At 37.3% G+C, this 22755-nt stretch overlaps 1 protein-coding gene across 1 annotated transcript in view; it reads left to right on the top strand.

Annotated features, from left to right (window-relative positions):
- ZBBX (zinc finger B-box domain containing) overlaps positions 1-22755 on the top strand; it is a 112900-nt gene that overhangs the window by 14109 nt on the left and 76036 nt on the right. The window contains exons 5-6 of the mRNA XM_069083532.1: positions 1222-1331; positions 9380-9475. Of these exons, the coding sequence (XP_068939633.1) occupies positions 1222-1331; positions 9380-9475 (206 nt within the window). The remainder of the gene's footprint in view (positions 1-1221; positions 1332-9379; positions 9476-22755) is intronic.

Raw genomic sequence — 22755 nt, 5'->3', positions numbered from 1 at the left:
TTTTTTTATTATACTTCTAGCCCTTGGGCCAGAATTCTAAATGATATAAAACTCCTAACTTTCCTTTTGGGGGAATATTTTCAATTTCCTTGGTTCAATTTCTTACCCGCAAATCTGGGGAAATTTCTCTATTAAACAAGTAGAAAGATTGGTACCAATACCTCACATGCGAACATTCTGGCTAATGTATAAATCAAATAAATTTCATATTCTTCATACTGACACTAAAGAAAACTTGGTTTATTGCAGTGAAAAAAGCTGAATGCAAAACTCATAAACAGCTTATAAAAATTCCAAGTTTAGGTGCTTTTAATCACAGGCATTGAGTGGAGGGTCATGGACAGAACCCCTTTGCTCCTGATCTGGCTGAAAGGAGCTTCCTTTGGCTAGAGCTCCATGGTGTATTCAGGGCCCAGTGAGGTTTCATTGCCTCACCGTGCAGATGAAGCTTCTTCCCACTCCTTTTGCTTTAGTTCTCTCCTTCTCAACTGTTGCACGCATCCTTGAATGTTCTGCCTCTCTTTGATATTTAAGATATCCCCTTGGGCTCTCTTGGGTGGACTGGCATGCCCCTTGTTCAGCTGGCGTTCTGCTTGAATCCCCCGTAGCTTACTGAAGCAGGATTTCTATGTTACCATCACAAAGGAGGTAACAACCACCTGCAAAGACATTTGGTACAAAGCTATAGTAAGTCCCTAAGGAGATTTCTCATATCTCTCTGTTATTATACATATGTATTATATTATATATATATACACACGCCATCTATATTATACATGTATTTATATGCACACATAATTTTATACCTATATATTTTATCTATGTACATATACATATATTTATAGCTAAACATTTTGTTTTGATTTGGAATAGTGGAGATATTTTGGAAACTAAAATTGCAAAATTACAGGATAGTTTATTATAGAGATGGTTTATTTTGATGAAATGTCAAAAGTGAAAAAGAATCTATGAATCAATACATTTTAGCTCCGAGATAGACTCCTTTGGTTCATTGAATGTGGTGAGAGAAGGTCTACTTTACATAAGTATGTAAAGCTCTGTGTGTTTGGTGGGTGGAGACAAGATTGACCATAATATGACTGGAGTTAAAAATCAAAGCTGTTATAGAATTAGGAAAATACCATCTCATTTACTTCATCATAAGTGAAAAAAAATCTCCTTTACAATTATTTAACTAATTAAGATATTTCTTTCTTTTAGAAACAGTAAAACAACCACTTAACTATAAAGTGACAAACACTTCAACCCAGGAGAAAATTAAAGGCAAAGGGAAGGTTTGTGGACAGTGTGAGAACAAGTTTGCCTTGCTAGTAAGTACCTTTGTTCAGGATTCCCTATTTGAATTTAGGATGGTGAGGCAAAGTATTCCTTTAAAAAGTGAAAAATGGCTAAAATGAATTAAAAGGTGTTTCTTATTCAAATAATATCATCTATATTTTATTTAAGAAATGTATGTTATCGTTAAGGAGTAGAATTTCATTTTACTACTGGAAGTTAAAAATATTTCTATTTCAATTCAGTTTATGGCATCTTCGATTTAGAGCTGGAAGGCCATTATTCTACCTTCTCCCTCCAAATTTCCATGTGAGGAGAATGTCACTCTGAGAGATTAAATGACTTGCCTGAGGACAGAGGTACTAAATGACAGAGCTGAAATTTTAACCCAGGTCATCTGATTCCAGAACCATCATTGTTTCCCCTGCATAACTGCCAAGTATGCTGTTGCATATGCATTTATCATTGCACTGGCGAAATGTTATTACAACTATGTTATAACCTCTATCTAGGCTGGCATTCATGGGTTTGCAGAATGGGTGTTCTAGGGCTAACTACTCCCATAGGTTCAAAGGACCTTTGAGGGTTCTGTATTTCTACAGTTCCTGTTCACAAGTCCCTGCTGGTGAGCTTTACTGTAATAGTCAGCTTACTGCTACCGATATGTTTTCAGACATGTCTCACTCTTTGTGACCCCATTTGGGGTTTTCTTACCAGAGACACTGGAGTGTTTGCCATTTCCTTCTCCAGCTTATTTGACAGCTGAAGAAATTGAGGCAAACAGGGTAGAGTGACTTGCCCAGGGTCATACAGCTAGTAAATATAATTTAAACTCAAATCATTTTGTCTACAGGCCTGGTGCTCCACCTAGTGTCCTAATAGTCAGCCAGGAAAAAAAACAACAATTAGATCAAATGAAAAGCAGTTAATATGATCACATAGTAGGAACAGAGAGTATAAAATGCTTCCTCCAGTAAACCTAGGGTGCATCCTCTCCCAGCTGCCCAAAATGTCCATGGCAAAAATCAAATCAAGTCGTGTTAACCAATATTAAGTGCTTACCATGAGTCAGACACTTTGCTAAGCAATAAGGATTCAAATAAGAAAGCAAAAAGGAAAATATGCCCTGCCTGCCTATAAAGAACTTACATTCTAATGAAGAAAGACTCCACATAAAAGGAGGCTGAAAAACTTGTAGGGGTCAAGGTGGCAAGGAGAGCATATACATGGGACATACATGGTGATGAAGTCCGGATGGTGAAGGAAGGCTGACCTGGAGCCTGCCTCCGAATGAAAACAGAAATGAACTGGTGGGGAAGGGGGGCCACAGTCCTGGTTGGAGAAGGCAGCAGAGGCATGGGGGCAAAGTCCAAAGAATGAAGAGGCTGTGGGCAGAATGGAAAGAAGCATAGAGGACGCTGGTGTGGAGGCATGCATCAGAGAAGGACCTGTGGCCGAGCTCCCTCATGCCTCTGGTTCCAGGGCACCGTCCCAGGCTCGTGTGCCCCTTTCGGAGCAGTGTCTTTGTGGAGAAGTTCATTGATCTTGGCCTCCTTAGCTTGTTACTCACCACAACACAACTCTCCACTTCTCTTGAATTTCTAGACTTCTCTGCTGCCAAGCCAAGTTCCTCAAAGTTATTTCCTGCCCCAGTTGCCTTTAGGTCAATCCTCGGCCATCTGATGGCCAGCTGCTCTCTTAACTGTACCAGTGGTTACTCCTTTATGCCCCATAAAGCCTTAACAAGAGGGCAGACATATTGTTGTACTTGATTTTAATTTATTAACACATTACTGTTGTCAAGTAGGCTGTATGGGAACCAGTTCCTCCTCCTCCTCCTGACAAAGTAAAAAACAAACAAACAAACAACTTTATTTCCATATGACTGGAGATTGTTAATAGCAATATTGCTTTTTTGATCTGGTTACAATAAATTTTATAGTTCTCTTCAAGTATAATGTCTATTGATTGCCTGCCATGTGTGTAGAAGTATTCTTGGACCTTTATGTGCCCTTTCTACCCTCAGTGGGCTTGCAGTCTAGTTAGGAAAAGACAACCACATCTGAAAAGTTATAAGTAATGATGCAAAGCTGATGAATGATACCGAGCGCTGTAGTAATTAAATGATAGGAGGGGTTCATTGTGTACTGCAGTGATTAAGGGAAGCTAAAGCAGAAGGAGCCATTAGATTAAGATTAGAAGGATTAATTGAATTTGAATAGGTAGAGAGAAGGGTGTGCAAGTGATTGACCCCTATGGAATGATAAATGCTTGATGATTATTTGATAAGGGAAAATGGGACTTTAAAGAGAAAAAAAAAACATATTTGGTAGTCAGTAAATAGACTGTGCTAGTTTCATTGAAATCTGCTTTTTAGACTCAAGAGGTAGTAAGCCATATGACTGGAAAAATATAGAGAGACCAGATCATGGAAGGCTTGAAATGCAGATTTTGTGAGAGTTGGAACTTCACTGTGTTTGTAACAGTATTGGCCATTGAAGATTTTTTGAGGAGGGGATACTAAGAAGGAAATGGTGTATTAAGATGGTTAACACCACTTGACCTAGGTCATTTCGAGTCAGTAGAGGTTAGATTGGGGAGATCATTTTAGAGACTATTGCAAGTCTTACATAACGAAAGAAGACACTGTAGCAGCGGTTGACTCACTGGGTTTAAATAGGAAGGAGAGAAAGTACAAAAATGACTTGAAAAATATTTATTAAAACTTTAATAATCATCAATAGCTGGCTTTTTATCAAAAAAGAGACTAAGAACAATTTAACCACCAGGTCATGAATTATTTGGTCTTGGTGACCCAGCAATGACATCATGATATTAAAATCTTTAAAGGAGCAAGCTTTTAGAGAGCAGAATCTCAGAGATTGAGGTTCTGATAATTGAGAATTTGTTATTATTGCTGTAGAAGTTGGACTTTAATTACCTTTCAGTTTTTAAAAAAAGTTTGCTCAGAAGGTTAATCTTTTAAATTAGGTTTCAGAAGCACTTTAAAAATATACTTTTGAATTAACATCAGGTAGTGTAGAAACACCCATTCACATATGAATTATTAGTTTATTAATTCCATTGTTTTTATTGCATTATTTTTCATAGAATAATTTGATATAATACATTGAGATAATTTTGATAGGAAGGAAATTTGAATTGTTAAAACTTCTATAAATCTAAAATTTTACTTATCCAGCCTGCTCTTCGTCAAATACCTAGAATTTATTTTAGAATTGTTTTATTATATTCATTGTAAGAAGGTTGAGAGAATGCTCAAGGCAGTTAATCTCAAGGAATTGATATGATGGTGGAAAAGGCTCACATAAATGCCAGAAACATAGCAGGGGGCGTAGTGGGAAGACTACAGAATGTGAAGTCAAAGGCTCTGAGTTCAAAGCTTGACTGTGGCTTGGGGCAAATACTTTTCATTTCTCTGAGCCTCAATCTCTTGTCTGCAAAGGAGGATACTAAGGTCTGGAGCCTGAGAATAAGAAATGAGAACCGAGCATAGTTAGGAAGAAAAACCATATAAGTGAATGATAAGTAAGTGAGGAGGGGGAAGCATGAAACGTGGACAAGAGATGTCACCACAGGGGAGAGAGGCTTGTGTTGGGATTTAGGAGCCCCGGCTTCCAGTCCCTTTTGTAGGTGACTGCAGTGTGATATTGAGCAAAGCAAATTTCCCAGATCTCATGGAGGGCATCAATGTGCTGCCAGGTTTAGGGCACTAATGTAGAAAGGCATGCATTTGTTGTTGTAGCTGTTGAATCAGGTCTGACTCTTTGTGAGTCCTTTTGAGGTTTTCCTGACAGAGCTACTGGAGTGGTTTGTCATTTCCTTCTCCAGCTCATTTTACAGATGAGGACACTGAGGCAAATTGAGATAAGTGACTTGCCCAGGGTCACACAGCTAGTAAGTGCCTGAGACTGTATTTGAACTTAGGAAGATGAGTTTTCTTGATTTCAGTCACAGTGCGCTATCCACTGTACCACCTAGATGCCCAGGAATATTGATGTAATGGTTAGGTGTCAGGAGCTGAAATCTCAAAGACTTGGGAACAAATCCCATCAGAAACTTAACTACACTGGAAAGCCATTTAACTTCTCTCAGTTCCTATTCCCTTATGAGTAAAATGATGACAAAACAATTGTATGTAAAACCCTTTGCAAGTCTTAGAACATTGCATTGACGTTTCTTATTACTATGACTAAGACAAAAGTCAGGACATCAGCATCTCTTTGTGAGACATTCTGTAACACTTAGGAATTGGAAGGGCACATTTTTTTTTTTTAGAGAGAATTGAATTGAAGTGGAAGGACAATGTTCTTATCAGAAATGCCTTTTTTTTTGTTTGTTGGTTTGCAAGAAATGAATATGTTTCACAAGGGTGGGTGTTACAGACTGAAAGGGGTGAAGGAGGCAGGCTAGGGTGAGAGATAAGATCAGACAGGAAAGGGAGCTGTTGAATGTCTTGTTAAATGATTTAAAAGTGATTGCAGGAAACCTTAATTAGCTATCAGACATACTTTTGTGGCTGTGGTTGAGTTTTTTTTTTTAAGAGTTCTTTGATCTGAACTGGTCCCTGATAAAGATGATTTGTGATACTACACAAAGAAAGGATAGATCAGAAGTCTTCTCAACAAATAATTAAACAACCAGTAACAAACCATTCTTAAATCAAAATGAGACGGAAAGTCTTGATGAAGTAGGTAAATGACTCAGTTGTGAAATATGTATGAGTGTTCTTGGAGCTCTGGTGAATGGAAAATTAGGAGACTTTCATCATCATGAAATTGTTTTGTGATAAAACTCTCGTTTTGCAGAAACTTCTTTTGACTTGATGCATTAAGTCCCATTATCCACATTCATAGACAAAATAAACTTATTTGATATTAAAATAAAAATACCAAGTCAATAATAAGCATTTAATAAATGCTTCCTGTGTAGCTGCCGTGCTAAGCTCTTGAGGATACAAATACTATCTCAGAGAATAAAAGGGAGTCCCTGCCCTCAAGTAGCTGGGGAGTAAAAGGAAGCTACAGATAAGGAAACTGAGAAGGACCCCTGAGGCAAGCTAGACAACTTGTTGGCATGTCTGGGAGTAGTCCATAACATGGAAGAAACTATCTCTACTTATTTGTGTGTGTGTGTGTGTGTGTGTGTGTGTGTGTGCTTTTTGGAGGGGCGATTGGGGTTAAGTGACTTTCCTAAGGTCACACGGCTAGTAAGTATTAAATGTCTGAGGCCACATTTGAACTCAGGTCCTCCTGACTCTAGTCAACTGCACCACCTAGCTGCCCCTCTACATATTTTCTAATAGGGAAGACAAGGATATACAAAGTATATGCAAAACAACTATAAAATCAATGAATACAAACACATGCTGAACTAATACAGGGTGGCCTGTGAGGGTCAGCACTGAGCAGTTGAGGAGATAAGGGAAGGAAGGCTCTGGGATTCATCTGCACAGGTATGGTGATTGAACCCATTGGGGTTGATGAGTTCACCCAGTGAGATAGTATAGACTGGGAAAAAAGAGAGGACCCAGGGAAGAGAGTCATGTTTTCTGGGTGTGATATAGATGAAGAGAGACAGGAAAGGAGGCTGAGGGGTAATTGGGCAGGGAGGAGTAGAACCAAGAGAGAGAAATGTGGAAAAAAAAAATTAAAACCTAGAGAAGAAAGTAGAGGAGAGGTCAGTAAGGCTTGAGAAGAGACCATGAGATTTAGTAATGGAGAAATCTTTGCCACTTTTGCAGAGAGCAGTTTCAGTTAGATGATGAGGCTGAAAGCCAGATTACAGAACATTTAGAAGAGAGTCAGGGAGTGGCAGTGGTGGGACCCAGTGTGGCTGACATTCCCAGGGAATTTAGCTGAGCAGAGGAGAGAGAAGCAGCAGGAATGAGAGCCAGTGGAGGGTTCTTTAAGGATGAAGGCTGAGGGGGATGGGTATTTTTGTAGGCAACAGGACCAGCTGATAGAAGAGGGAGGTAAAAGTGAGGGCAGATTTCTGGAAAAGGCAGGAGTGGATGAGATTGAGGGAACAAGTACAGGATGAGCTGGTCTTTGGTATGGAGGACTGATTGGAGTGAGGAGAGACTTGAGTCAAGGAGTCTGGTTGGGAGGTTCTTGTAGTAGTCCAGATGAGAGGAGGTGAGGGCCTGAAATTGGAAGTGGGGATGAGGCAATTGGTGCAAACCAGGAGCAACTTCAGGTAAAATATCTAACCGTCGCATGTAGATTTATCAAGGATTAGGTGTAGGAGATCACTAGTGCTTCCTTCTCAAGGAGAAAAACAATAAAAATGAAAAAAAACCCTCCCAGATTCTTTGATGAATTTGTGATCTCTTTCTGGGCATGGTTACCTCCTCCACTTGCTGGGGAGCGCAGAATTCTTCCTTTTGAATGAATGAATGAAAAACATTTTATTAAGCAAACATTCATCAGAAATAGAAAAGCTGTGTGGGCCTTAGTCTCAAGGAGCTCACCTTCTAATAGGTTGAGACCACCTATGTTAGGGACCCACAAACTGGAAGATGGAAGCACCAACGTTTCCTTATTCATGTCTTTCCATAAATATGCCATGGAAGGAACCTGTCAGCCTATTGGATGGCTAGCTCTGTGTCCTTTGATGATGTAGCTCAGGTATACTGATGCTTTTCATCCTCTGCTATTCTCTCTCCCTCTCTCTCCAAAATATGACATATCATAATTATATATACCATATATGGCTTTGTCTACATAATGTCTGGGGCATTCTGTAAATCTTCCACAGGATGTCTACGTGACACGTTGGATCTCCCCACCCTGGTTCCCTTGACATCGTGTAGATACCAATGGAAACCACATTATATTTAATTTGGGAAACTTTGGGTCAAATCTGCACTTTGCGGCTTGTTACTTATATAACTTACCTCTCTGGGGCTCAGTTTCTTCAGCCATAAAATGAGGGGGTTGGACTGGATGTCCTTTAGAAGCTCCTTTTTAGTTCTAAATCTGTGATCTTATAGGCTGTTCTCAAACAGTTTTGTGTGCGAGCCACTTTTTTTCAGAGCAAAAAGCCTCAGATACTGCAAAAAAAAAAATACAACTCTGAACCAGTTCTTTTTGATGTCCTTTAGTTCTCTGCCCCTGCCTCTTGTTATCACCGTGTAGGGGAGAGGGGTAATGGAAGAAGCAGACTGTAGAGTTTTAGTGGTGTAGCAGAGCAGAAACAAAGTATTAAATGGGATATACTGCCCTGGTCCTCCCACTCTGCCCTCTGGAGCCCTCCTTGTGTCTGTGGTCACTGCCCCTTACCTCCAGGTCTGCACTGGGCATCACATGGTTGGCATTGCCCTTCTTTGAAGTGGTACTGATGGTGGCAGCAGCAGCATATTACATGCCCTTTGTTTAAGTGAAGATACTTAGGAAAAAAAAACCCGTTTACCCTATGTTCACCTGGTTCTCTTGCTGCTTGGGAATCTCTCTCAGACAACGGTGAATTTCCTTCTTACATTTTTGAACCATCTGGAAAATCCTTTGGTGTTGCTTTGAAGGACCACTGGTAAAAGTAAAAAGTTAAATACAATCCTTATCACACAGCAGGCATTTTATAAATGCTTGTTGACTGACCAAATAATACAGTCCAATTAGGAAGAAGCTGGAGCATGGAAACCCAGCCAAATTGATACAAACATTGCAGAAACACAACAGCCCAAGCTCAGAGAGATCCCACGAGTGTCTGGGGCACCTTTGTCCAAACACTGCGTTTTCACAGACCCCCCTGGGCGGTGTGTCTTGCTCTGCTCCTGAGCCAAGACCACTCATCACTTAGGGAGTGTCATGATGATTTCCTACACATAACTCTTCCACGTTGCAACCTTGACATTATATGTGCAATGTTAGCAGCTAGAGCTTGAGCAGCTTTTTGTGAAAGAAAGAGAACCCTTCAATGGATTGTTTTCACAGTCTCTGCTAAGCCTTCCCTCGTGAATGCCACCGTGATGTGTCAGAGAAATAATAAGAAATGAAATGATTATGTGAAATTCCACCAGGGATCAGTCTTAAAAGTATCTTTTGCTGTTTTTCCCCCCAAGGTTTGCCTTGAATGTGGAGAAAATTATTGTTCATCCTGCTTTGCTAGAATCCATCAGAAGGGGGCACTAAAGCTCCACAGAACGACTCTCTTACAGGTTGGGCTTTTTGAAATGCTTTTATATGTGTTTTTGTTTCTTTGTGAGAAATTGGAAAGCATATGTTTCATTATCTAGAAGACAGGATATTTTTCATTAGTTTCCAAGACTCCCACAGATGTGTCTGTCTGTATCTCCTCAACGTATTTCATTGGACACTAAATACTTCTTTTCAGTTAATTTTTGTTTCAGAATAAGGTTTTATGATTTTACATTGTTTTTTTACATTGAACATGGAATGATTGGAAATTTTAGGAAAAAATGGGCAATACTTTGATTCCATGGAGGTTACACATGAATATAAATAGTCTTAATATTGATATTATTGCATTTAATTTTTGACATATTTTCATATATATGTATATATTTGTTGAAAATCATCCTTTGAGACATTTTCTTCATAATCCACCCTCTCACTTAACTTCCTCTTTCTCCATTTAACTCTTTTTAAAGTGGATTCATTTCTCAACACATAACAGTGTATGCTCCCCACCACTTGCCATCAAACCTTCCTTTGGGACAACCCCCCCTCCCCCCAAACAAAACTGTTAAGTGAAATAAACCAGCAAAGACCCATATCTGATCATGTCATATTCATGGGGGGAAAGGGGGCTTGCAATTCTCATTTTCTAGGACCACGATTGTTAATTACAGTTAATCAGATTTCCGGTGCTTTCATTCATATTATTTCAGCACTTGTGTAATTTTTTTTATTTTTTTCTGTGTCACATCATAAACATTTTCTTATGTTTCTCTTAACTGTAATTAATTCTTAATTATCTGTAGTTTTCTATTAATTGTAATGTTTTTCAGCCCAATAATTTTACATTTACATTGCATTCCTATAATATAGTCATTCAACTATTGCATAGTTTGGGCACCAATTTAGTTTCTGGGTTTTTGCTACCACAGAGGGTGCTGTAATTGACTGTAATATTTCACCAGTGCGATGAGTCTAAGGCATTCTTAGATTGCAAATCAAAGAAATGCCAAATTATGTTCACTATGCTGCTAACAAACAATAAGGGCTGTTAATTAAAAAAAAATCAATGAGTTGAAATGAGTTAACCTGTCAAGCTTTAGGGTGATCTAGGGAGAAAAAAATGCTCAATCTGGTTTCAGGAAATAGGGCTTTGTATCACAGCTTTCATATTTTCCAATATGTGGCCTTGGGTAAGTGATTTAACTTATCTTGGATTCAGTTTCCTTATCTGTGAAATGGGCACAATGGTACTTGCACCACCAGGGTTCCTGTGGGCAAAGCGTTTTGTGAGCGCTAAAGTGTTATGCATATTTTAATGATCATATTGATTTAATACCCCAATTTAATACTGCCAACCTCTTGATATGAGTGCTTCCTTTATGAGTGCAGGTCACACCCCAGCCCTGCCTCTCTCCCTGTGCGATTCTCATCCATTTCTTGTTCTTTCATAGACCTTCTCTAGAGCATCTGCCCATGCTGGAAGCCCTGACATTCTTTGGGTATCAGTGGAGCTCCCTGTTAACCTTCATCCTTACTGTACCACCAGCCTTTTTGTGTCATATGCTTTTTTGATAATGCCTCTTATGTTACTTCTTGAAGTTAAATCATTATGGGAAATATACTCTAGGCTCCATCCATTTCTCCATTGCCCTCTGGGTAACCCCCAAGCTGGATTCCTTTGGGATGTGTTGTTTCAGTATCCATAATTACAGACTATCACTGCAGAAACATTTTCATTGAAAAGATGGGTCTTTGCACATGAAACAGCTTGGGATAGTTAGAAAGCACCACACAAATGTTCAAATCCCATCCAATTTGCTGTTTTCATCCTATTCCATTTTGACTCCAACTATAGCCCATCTGCAGTGCTTTCCCCAAATGCATGTACTGATGTACTAGCTCAATAGACTGTCAATGGACTGGCCCTTCAGCTGCGTGTCCTAACTTGACAATGGACATTTTCTAACCATTTAGTTTCTCCTGAAAGATTATTGGGTTGATCGTTTTTGAAAAATCACAGATTTTTGTGGAGGAGACCCTGTATTGATGTAATTAGAACACTACCATCCTTAAGCAGGGGCATCTGGTGGACATTTAGCATCTTTACCATCATGTTTGAACTTATCCAAGATGTTTCCCATGAAAGTGGTTAAATACCTTGGATGGGCATGTATCTCTTAAGTGTTTTACCTTCCTTGATATTAATGATTAGAGATCATTGAAGAAAGTTATTTCTTGTTGCTTTTATCAAATAATCTCCTGTGACCTTGACATGTGTAAGAGAAATGCCTTTTGGGAGAGAGAATCTTTAAGAATGAGCTTTCGTCTGCTGAGGTAAATGCCTGATTTATTTGTGGTCAACACACAGGAAATCCAGTGGGATTTTATTCTCCAACTTTTAGTCAATTATTATAGTAAATATGAAATTTACTGTAGAGAATCATTGATAAAAACTTAGCTATTACTATTTTTATTGAAAACCCTCTTAAAAATAGAAAACAGGTATATGGACAGAGATCAGGATATTCTCCTGATTTTATTCCTGGGGAATTAATATTTTTCTGTGACTTTTCCCCATTTTTTAATTTTTTCCTTTCCCTAACCAATGTTCAAAAGTGTAATCACTCTCTAAAGTGCTTTAAAGATTCTATCATCTCCAGGATGTACTTGTACTGGTCAGTCCATTGTTCCAAAGTCGTCTGTCCAAGTTTCAGTTCTATTATATTTTGTATGGGATGCTGGGAATTGTGTTACTCTTCTCATTCAGAAGAACATTTTTCACCAAAGATGAAAATAGGTCAGTTGACAAACATTTATTAAGCACTTATTGTTTTCTACATACGTTGGTTGATTCTGGGTTACCAGGACAAAAATGAATGGACATGGCTTACATTGATGTATTTCCTCCATTTTATGTCTATTTATTGCCCTACTTTCCTTCATGAGTATTTTGGGGGTCTTATGGCTCATTTTGGGTCCCAGGCCAAGATTTCTGTAGATTTGTCTTTGTTCCTACTGCTTTCCACTGTTTCGAAAGGTGATATTTCTCACAATCTTTGTCCATTTTCTCTATACTGTTTCTCAAATGAGATTTTGCTTTCCCTAAGCTGATGGAGTTCTTGGCTATCATTTCTTTCTCCAGTTGACAGGGAGATAAAACGTATGGTGGCTAATTTCTTTTTCTCTGAGTTTGGTAAGACTCTTTGGTGATTCTCAAATCAGGCAAAATTTCTGTAGGGAATGGTAATTTGTTGTTGAGTCATTGCATTTATGCCTGAATCTTCATGACCCCATTTAGGGTTTTTTCTAGGCAAAGACACTGAAGTGGTTCTCCAGTTCATTTTACAGATGATGAATTGAAGCAAACAGTGGTAAGTGACTTGCCCAGGGTCACACAGCTAGTAAAAGTGTTTGAGGCCAGATTTGAAGTCCATATGATGAATCTTCCAGACTCTAGGCCTGGCATTCTATCCACTGTGCAAGCTAGTTACTTTCTAAGAGTGGTGATAATGAAAGTAAACGTTTCCTTTTTTCAACTTCCCACTTTTGAATCAGTAGCTCATTCTTGAACAGTGTGGGCTGCTGTTGTAATTGTTAGCTTTGGCTTCTCATTTTTAGCTTTTATTATGTTGGGTTCAGGCAAGCTGAAAAGTAGGAAACCTGAAGGTCAATAAAAATTATTGGTCATGGAAGGTTGCTAAAAGCTAAAAATGCAAAAAGCCTAAATAGGGTGCACTTTTGATAATTCTCTGTGAAGCCCAAATGGACATGCCCATTTGTTTGTGATGACCATGAAAGCTCTTTTAATAAGTGTTTTAAAGTTATAGGACTATAATGATGACCCAAATATGGTTATATCTCATTGATTGAATTAAGGCAATGAGGTATGTCATCTGCTTTTGAAAGAGCTTCATAAAAAGATAGAAGCAGAAAAAAAATGTTTTGATGCTCTAAGCAATCACCTTCGGTTAAATAGAAAAGTCTCTTGTTCAGAACATATCTTCTTCCAACCATTCTGGATTATTGAGGTGCCTCTATAATTTGTATTTGGCACATTAATATCCCGATTCTTTCACATGGTTTGAAATAGTTTATGGTAATTTTTTTATCTAATCAGCTTTATATTCTTTTTCTTTTCTCTTTATGGAGCAATGTTGTCCTAATTTGAAATAATGGAATATTTCATTGCTTGAAAAAAGCTTAAAAACAGCAAAATTGCTGATCATTTCTGACAAACTAGCAATACTTCCTTCTTTCGTCTGTATTCCTAACATCCAGGATACCTGCCAGATCATGCCAGGCTTTTCTCCTTTTACCACCACAGTTTGTAAAATGTGGTGGTCCCTTCTCTTAAGGACTCCATTATTTCCACTGCAACACTGGTTCTTCCATGTTGGTGAGAATCCAGATCTGGAATTTCATTCTATATTCATTTCTTGTTCTTCTCAGGAACCCCCCTGGACAACAGTTGCAGTTATTTTGTGGGTTCTGTTATTTCTGTTTATTAAGAATTACTTGTAAACATTTCTTTTTCATTCATTTGTTTACTTATTTTTGTGTTATGTATCCCTTTGGCAGTCTAGGAAAGCCCATGAACCCCTTCTCAGAACAAATGGATAAATGCATAAAATAAAATACGTGGGGTTGTAAAGGGAATCAATTACGTTGAAGTAAAGTAATGAAAATATTATTTAAAAAATCACAGATCTCAGGTGAAGAATCCCTGGAGTCTATCTGGAGTAAAATTCTATTTGAAGAGGAATGGCTCTGTACTAGCATAGTTCTTTTAAAATGCTCTTTTCAGAAATTAGAAATGTGTCCTTGTTTGTTTTATATGAAAACTTATATATGAATCCATTTAATAACCGAGGGAGGAATGTTAACTTTCCTGTTCTTATGGGGGGAGGGAAATAAGCATTTCTATAGTGGCAGCCCTATGTCAGGTGCTGTGTTAAATGCTTTTTAAAAATGTAATTTTCTTGTGTTCTCACAAAAATCTTGTATTTTTATAATATACTATATATATGTGTGAATATATGTATGTAAATATCCACATACATATTTACTATAATATATACTATGCCATAATATAATATAAAAAGGATATTATTATTTCCATTTTATAGTTGAGGAAACTGAGGCAGGTAGAGGTTATAACTTGTATGCCCAGTCACACAGCTATGAAGTGTAGGAGGCCAGATTTGAATGTAGGCCTTCTTGATTTGAGGTCGAACACTTTTTCAAACATGTGTGGAATATGGATACACAAAGTCAGTTCAGTGACTTTAACTTTGTGAAATTGCCTCTTATATCAAATTTATCTTGATTTTAGATGTGAATGGTGCATTTTACCCTCCTAGAAGAGTGGGATAGTTTGAAGAACATGGATGCTGTGATTAGAAGATTTCCATTTTTTTGTTAAACACACATAAATTAATCTTCAGTTGACTTTATTGAGTTTTATTATTTTTGTAATATTATTATTATTTTATTTCAGTCATTTCCCTTCAGCCCTTCCCACCAGGTGAACCTTTTCTTGTTATAAAGAAAACATTTAGATCAAGACCTTACCATTAGTATGTGCCATGTGTCCCATCCATAATCCTCTGCATTTCTCTTCAAAGAATACACATTACTTTGTGTGAGAAACATACCAACAGCGCCAAACAGTTAAATGTGTGATCACAATTATTTAATACACTGAAATAAGTATCAAGATATATAAAGTCAATAACATTTTGTGAGTTAATTTTCTCACTATGTTCCTTTCCTTTCTAAATAATCTTTTTTTTTTTTTTTGTGGGGAGGCCAGTCTGAGTCGTAGCCAACCTAAAATCATCAGTGAAATGTACCAATGCTGATTTTTGCTGGCAGAGGCCACCTCCAGAGCTCCATTCATAGACTTCACTGGAACACAGTCTGAAAAATGTTCTAATACTGATACTTATGACATGGCCCAGGGATGTCTTTTGAATAGAGGAAGCCAGGACCAGTAAGGCATTCTGATGAATTCTTGGAAAATGAGTTTAGTTCAAATAAAGCTGCCTTAGGGCACTTTTCAAAGTATCTTTGGGTATATGAGGGGGAAAAAATATTTGAGAAGCTCTGTTGGCAACAACCAGGAAAGAAAAAGACTACAGTTAGAATGTAGTTCAAATAGTAAGAAAAATATAATGTTCACAAAACCTTTGGATTTGGGAGTCTCAGCCAGTTATGACCTTAGCTCATGAAGTATTCAGTTTAATAAAATTTATTGCTCAGTCATTTCAGTGTGCTCAACTCTTTATGATCCTTTTTGGGGTTTTCTTGGCAAAGATACTGAGTAATTTGCCATTTCCTTCTGCAACTTACTTTACAGATGAGGAAACTGAGGCAAACAGGGTTAAGTGACTTGCCCAGAGTCACAGAGCTAGTAAATATCTGAGGCTGGATGTCAACCTAGATCTTCCTGACTGCAGGTCCACCACTCTTATCTACTGTGCTAGCCACCTGCCCTATTTAATAAAATTGTAGAAAAACCAATTTGAGATTTTTGTGCTTATAATGAGATTTGACATATAATTTTTTAGAGGGGGGGTTGTATTTTGCTTAGGAGATTCATGGTTTAAAATGCTATCTACTTTTCTTGGGAAATTTTGGGAGCAGAGGCAAGACGGGTGAATTAGTTTTTTCTTTCGAATTTGGAAAATAGGATGGTAGGCAGCCTCGAGAGTCAGTGGACTCAGCCAGTTTGACTTCTGAAGCTTGAGAATTTTGAGTGGTCCTGATTTTCTCTGGTGTTTTAGTTGTCGAAATTCTGAGAGGTGGAGGGAGAGCGAGTTTTCCAAAATGTCGAATTATTGGTAATCATTAACACTTTCTCAATGAGTAAGTTGGCATTTGAGATAATAGTAGCAGTTTGTATGTTCTGTCCCACTGACACAACCACCAAAGATAATGTTTTTCTAACTAACCTGAAACTTCTGTTCTAGGACCTCATTTTCTGAAAGGTGTCATCTGTCTTGAAATGCTGTAAAATATCAAACCTGTTTGTCCTGATTAATGGTGCATTGTCAGAGTGATGAATCCTTCTGGTGGGTAATTTGAAAGATAATATCGTTCTAGGGGAAAAAAAAGTTCAGGTGAGAATTTAAAACTGTTACTGGATGAAATCCTACCATCTCACAGCAGAGTGAAGAATGTTAGAGAATTCAGGAACATCAGCAATAAATCACTGTGTTTGGCCCTTCCTAGTTCGAGCTAGTGTTCTACAATGAAGTAGATGATGTACAGTGTGTCCTGAAGGTGGCTGGATTTTAAAGCTTTTCCAGACTCTGGAGAGCAGTCATGTAAGTGATCTGAATCTCTTTGAAGTGTTTTGCAGCTGAAAAAAGAATAGTGGGATGGTAGATCGCTGTGCCTAAGTCAGGAAGACCTGACTTCAAATCACACCTCAGGCACTTACTAGCCTGGTGGCTCTGGGCAAGTCACTTGACCTCCATCTGTCTTAATTTCCTTATTTGTAAAATGGGGATCATCATATCACCTACCTCCCAGGGTGGCATAAACCACTGAGTTGCTAAAAAGAAATAGTAACTGTTTTAAAATAAAATAGATAAAACATTACATAATTTGATTTTATTTAATGAAAGAATAAAATGGAAGAAAAAGTGTTTAATAATTTCTTTTATTTTCTTATTAGTATATCATTTATCTTGATTGTATATAAGTATAGATTAAAAAGCAATAAATTTAAAATAATGGTGTTTTCCTGGAATTGTAGTAATCTTTGACACTGTCTCTCTGTGACTTTGGACAAGTTATCTTATTCGAGATTTGATTCATACTCTTCCTGCACAATATCCCTCAGTTACAGTGAGGCATCTACATTGTCTAATGGTCATTGCTACCATAAAAGTGCTACTGTAAGTATTTGAGTTTATCTAAGGACCCTCTTTTTCCCTTTTTTTGAGTTGTGGGATCGTGCCTAGTAACTGTGATATCTGGGGCAAAGGAAATAGACATTTTTATTACTTTATTAACATAATTCCCAATTGCTTTCCAGATTTGTTGGAACCAATTAATGAATCTTCCACTAGAGTATTGCTGTGCTACTCTTTCTGAAGCCCCTGAAGATTAAACACACAGACACACTCACACACATACACACATACACACACACATACCCACACACCCACGCACACACAAGCACTCATTTTAGATAATTCTTTTTTTTTCTTTTTTTGCCTTTTTTGGAGGGCAGTTGGGGTTAAGTAACTTGCCCAAGGTTATACAGCTAGGTTTTTTTTGTGTGGGTGTTAAGAGTCTGAGGCTGGAACCGAACTCGGGTCCTCCCGACTCTGGGGCCAGCGCTTTACACACTGCACCACCTGGCTGCCCCCATTTTAGATCATTCTTGCAATTAAAATGTATTTCTGATGATAGGATTAGCATAATTTTTTTTTTCAGGCAGCTTAATGGTATATATGTTGGACTGACAATTGGTAAATAACAAATTTATTCAGTCTTTAAAAATTCTTTTGTCGTTGTTTGCTTGTTTTCAGTCCTGTCTGACTGTGACCCCATCTGGGATTTTCTTGGCAAAGATTTTATCCTTGGTATTTTATTAATGTCAAATGAAAACAGTTATTTTTGTCATCTTAGACATCTGTAAGTCTCAACTCATAGAAATCAAGTTTAAACTTAATGGATTAATCCATTACCTTCATTTCTTGAAAATGTATATAAATATCTATGAGGCACTTAAAAAGTACAAAGTATATTGGCAACTCAGTTTTTCCTGTAAAGGAATATGTGTGTTAGTGTTAGATTACTTTTGAAATGCTCATTTGGAAAATTTGCAGCATATGCTACAAATTCAGCTCTACAGGCATGTCACGTTTTTCATTATTTCACAGAAAATTTATGTATAAAGTATATTATAACTCTGCTTAATTTGGTGTCCATTGCCTTGTCTTAGAATTAAGCTGTAATGAATTGTAGCAGATTTAAAACTAAAGCCATACTATAAAACTTTTGCAGTGGTTCTATCTACTTAAGAGATATGCAAATGAAAAATAAAAAAAAAGAATATTTCTAAGGGAGAGTGCCATTTTGTCAGCTAAAAGTCTCCTGCTTCAGGTTTGGAAAGGCAGCGCACTGTCATGGAAAGACTGTTAGTTTTGGCCTCTGAAGCCTGGCTTTAAATTTCATCTCTCATACTTTGGGTTTTCAGAATATGATCAAGTCACAACTTCTCAATTTCCTCATTTGTAACATTGCAGAAATAGTATCATCAACCTGTAGGGTTGTTATTGGGTCCTCTGAGATATATGTCAAACACATCACATAGTTGTAGTTCTTTTGAAAAAATTTTTCATCTTTTTGATGGTCTTCAAGTATTTGCATGATTGGGACATGTTACTATTATTCATGTGTGTGAATATCTGTATATCTATATATATATGTACACACATCCACATCCACATATACTTAAAGTAGTACATATTTAATGTATTTAAGATATTATGCAGGTAGATAAAATAACTGCTCTTTGTAATTGACTAAAGCCTACATTGGACTAAAATATATTGAATTTTATATTCGAATATGGAAATTGAATTAAAATTGGTTAAGGTATAACTTTATTTTTTGTTGACGCAATGAAAGCCTACTTGATACAGTTCCAGTAAAAAAAGAAAAAAAATGACATTTCTCATCCTCTTCCTGTATGATTTTGATTTTTTTTATCACTTTATTGTGAAAACTTTTCACTTTATTTAGATTAGAAGTTATTAGTATTGGACACGGTTATATATATTAAAATTTTGTCCTTAAATTTGTGTCTGGGCAGTTGTGGGCAGCAGTCATCTCAGGAATGATGCTGTGGCCCCAGTACAGTTTATATTGTTAATTTGCAAGGCTATTTTAGGACACGTTTTTAGTACGGATTTTGTTGTTTATGAGTTTATAAAGGGGAGAGAGGTTCTGGTTTATAATACTTGCCACCTGATTGGGCCTTTCCGGAAATCCAAGAAAAGATACATTTTTACATTCTTCACTGATGTGTTGCATAGGTTCCATCACTTCATCACATAATTTACATTGATTAATATGTCTGGTTTCCTTAAGAATAACCTTTCTGTTTTTTACTACCATCTCATTCATCTCTTCTTTTTTCATTGGGTTCAGATAAAAATGGTTCTGGGAAAATATGACTGTTCTTTTATACAGTGTTCTGTGGACTATTGAACAAGTGGGTAAAATAACTGCTTTTTGGAGAGGAAAAAATGCAGGATGTAAGTTCTTGCTGAAAGCATGCTTGGTACCACTCCAGCAGCAGACAGAACAACAGACATAGGATCCTCATTCTGTTACAATACAGCCTCTGTTGTTGCTGATGCTCAACTCTTTGTGACCCTATTGGGGGTTTTCTTGGCAAAGATACTGGAGGGGTTTGCCATTTCCTCCCCCAGCTCATTTTACAGATGAGGGAACTGAGGAAAACAGAGTTAAGTGACTTGCCCAGGGTCACACAGCTAATAAATGTCTGAGGCCAGATTTGAACTCAGGAAGATGAGTCTTCCTGGCCCAGCACTAACCTGCTGTACCGCCTAGCTGCCATTATAGTATCCTCTGTTAGACACCTGTATTTTAGAAGCATCTTTTCCCATGTATCTTGGGCAATATGAGCATTTGACATGGCAATGTATATTGAAATGTTCTTCAGTTTTTATGAATCTGTTATATCTGGGTGATTATGAACCTAGACATATTTCAGTCTGGAGTAAATGACCTGCCCTATCTTATCGGTTGCAATCCTTATGATAGTTGTAGGTTTCTGTTTGTAGTACGGGTACTTGTCACCTGTCAGTAATGGGGTTCTCCTATTGAATTCTAACCACCAAGCCATGTCTTGCTAGGTATTAGGTAGGTGCTAAGTTTTTTGCAGCTTGCAGTTATAACCTTTACTTTCATTATTTTTTACAGTGATCAGTAAGTCTGGGATTTTTAAGGATAACCCTTCTGTAATTTGTGTTGGCAATGACCTGGTCTTGGATTCTGATCACAGACATCTCCATTTCCCACTGATAAAGCTGTGTGCCAGACATTTGTTATATCTGGCTTTGTCTATGTGTTGTTGCTGGAATTCATGTTGATGTCACCCATGGGGAGGGCTTATTGATTTCACTTTTGAATGTTAGTCATTTTATAGACTCCATCTGGTGGTAAAATACCCTGAAATTTGATAAATCCAATGGTCGTACCTATTATTAGTCTTTGCTATTACTTAGGGAAATGATGTCCACTTATTCCGAAAGTATTATGGTAGATTTTAAATCTCTTCATTATGTACTGTAAGAATGTCTATCACTTCTGTTCCTTTTTTTGTCAAGGAAGTATTCATTTTTCTAGCATCCTTAGGATGTGTTTGGTTAAGATTATGTGGGTTTTTGTTGGGATGTTTTCCAAGTCTATTTTGATAATTTTCACAATTCTCTTAAAACAGGTTGTTACATAGATGTTGGTTGTTTTGAGCATTGTCTCATTCCACTTTGATTTCATGATTCAAATAAGCTTCTTAATGACTGTAGTCAGTCTGATGCTTAATGTATCGTGTCTCAAGCAGACCAATAATTTGTCATTATTATATTCATCCATTGGTTTAATATAGTCTTCCATTCAAGCTCAAAGATTTCAGTGTCTACCTTTCTTTGGTATATGTTAAGAATTTTTGACTTATTGAGTCCAAATGACATTTTTATACCATTGGTAAAAGATTCTATGAAATGAAGAAAATGCTTGATATATTTTTGGTGGAGCCATACAGCTTGAAATCATTTATATACATCCATTGGTTAATACCATGTTTTCTTCCTTGTCCCTCTTTAATTTGGAAGCCATGTATCATTTTGTTTAGGAAAGGTGATAATGGATTTAAGGCGAGGCAAGAATCATAATGGACTTCAACTTTTTCCCTACAAAAGATCCCATTTTAGATCACTTATTCTTAACAATATTGTGTTGGTGGCAAGTTTCAAATGCAGAGCAGTATTCCATGTGGACATTCAGGAATTCTAGTATTCTCACTTTATCCAGATCAGTTAAAATGACAGCCATTTGTTGAAAACTCAATCACAAACTTTGTACTAAAAAATGAAGACATTACAAGGGCTTTCAGGAACTCGTTCAGTAGTACACTAGGTTTGTAGTCAGGAAGACTTGAATTCAAATCAAACTTCATATATTTTTCAGCTGTGTAACACTTAATCTCTGCCTCAGTTTCCTCATTTGTAAAGGGGATAATAAGAGTACCTACTTTGTAATGTTGTTGGGATAAAATGAGATATTTGCAAAAGTTTTAGCACAGTGTCTGGCACATAGTAAACATTTAATAAATGCTTATCTCCTTCCTATATTCCTATTGAATCAATAAATTGTTCTTTACTCCCTTGTGCATTTTTGGCCCATCCTTTTTGTTTATCAACCAATATATTGCTTTCTTATAATTATTTATAGATTCTTAAATTGATGTGTGAATTCTTTATATAAATTGGCATATATTTGGTGAGGTAATTGGTATTCTCCTCTTTTAGTTATAAAGACTTGAAGCCTCCTGTTAAGAGAGGAACATTCTGGCTTCTGTCTGAGTGAAAGTCGGAAATGCCTTGCCAAGTAATTCATGTACAACTGTGAATCCTTTGAGTCAATAGTTATGGATCTTGTCTTGACCTGCTTCTTTACCGAGAGGCTGGAATTTTAGTTGCCTCTCTCTTTGTAAATGTTCTCTTCCATTATATTAACGGTGCGCAAGCATCTCTTTCTCTTTTGATACAGCTTGAATTTTCACTAGGTTGGACTTCTTGTTATACAGTAAAAATCACAATGGTTTACAAAGTTGGGGCAGTGGTCTGGTGGGGTAGCAAGACTTGATCCGCTAAGTATATGTTATCAACCAGAGGGTGGGAAAACAGGTCACAGCCCCCTCTTATTTCAAGAGCCAGTCATAGGACTTTTCCCCAACAAAAACGAACCTACCAGCATTCCTTCCAAACATCCCCCAATCAACTCCCTCCTTTTTCTTCACAATAACTCCTTCACTCCTTCTGAGACTTGTGATTTCATCAGCAGATTTGTAAATTGAGCTGACTTGTGGCCTCAAGCTTTCATTTTATTAGTAACTTCATTTTCACTTTCCTGTTGATTTTGTAAAAGTGTTTGTGAATCTGCTCCAGAAAGTGCTAAAGTGACTTCTCAAGTATGCGATGTGGGAATTGAGAGAGAGATAGAGAGACAGACAGACAGACAGACAGACAGA

Source organism: Petaurus breviceps, unplaced genomic scaffold (assembly GCF_028583685.1).
Source record: "Petaurus breviceps papuanus isolate PSGF00001 unplaced genomic scaffold, PetGlider_PUasm1.0 173, whole genome shotgun sequence".
Taxonomy (NCBI): domain Eukaryota; kingdom Metazoa; phylum Chordata; class Mammalia; order Diprotodontia; family Petauridae; genus Petaurus; species Petaurus breviceps.
Note: the sequence above shows the minus strand (reverse complement) of the source record. Positions and strands in the feature narration are given on the sequence as shown.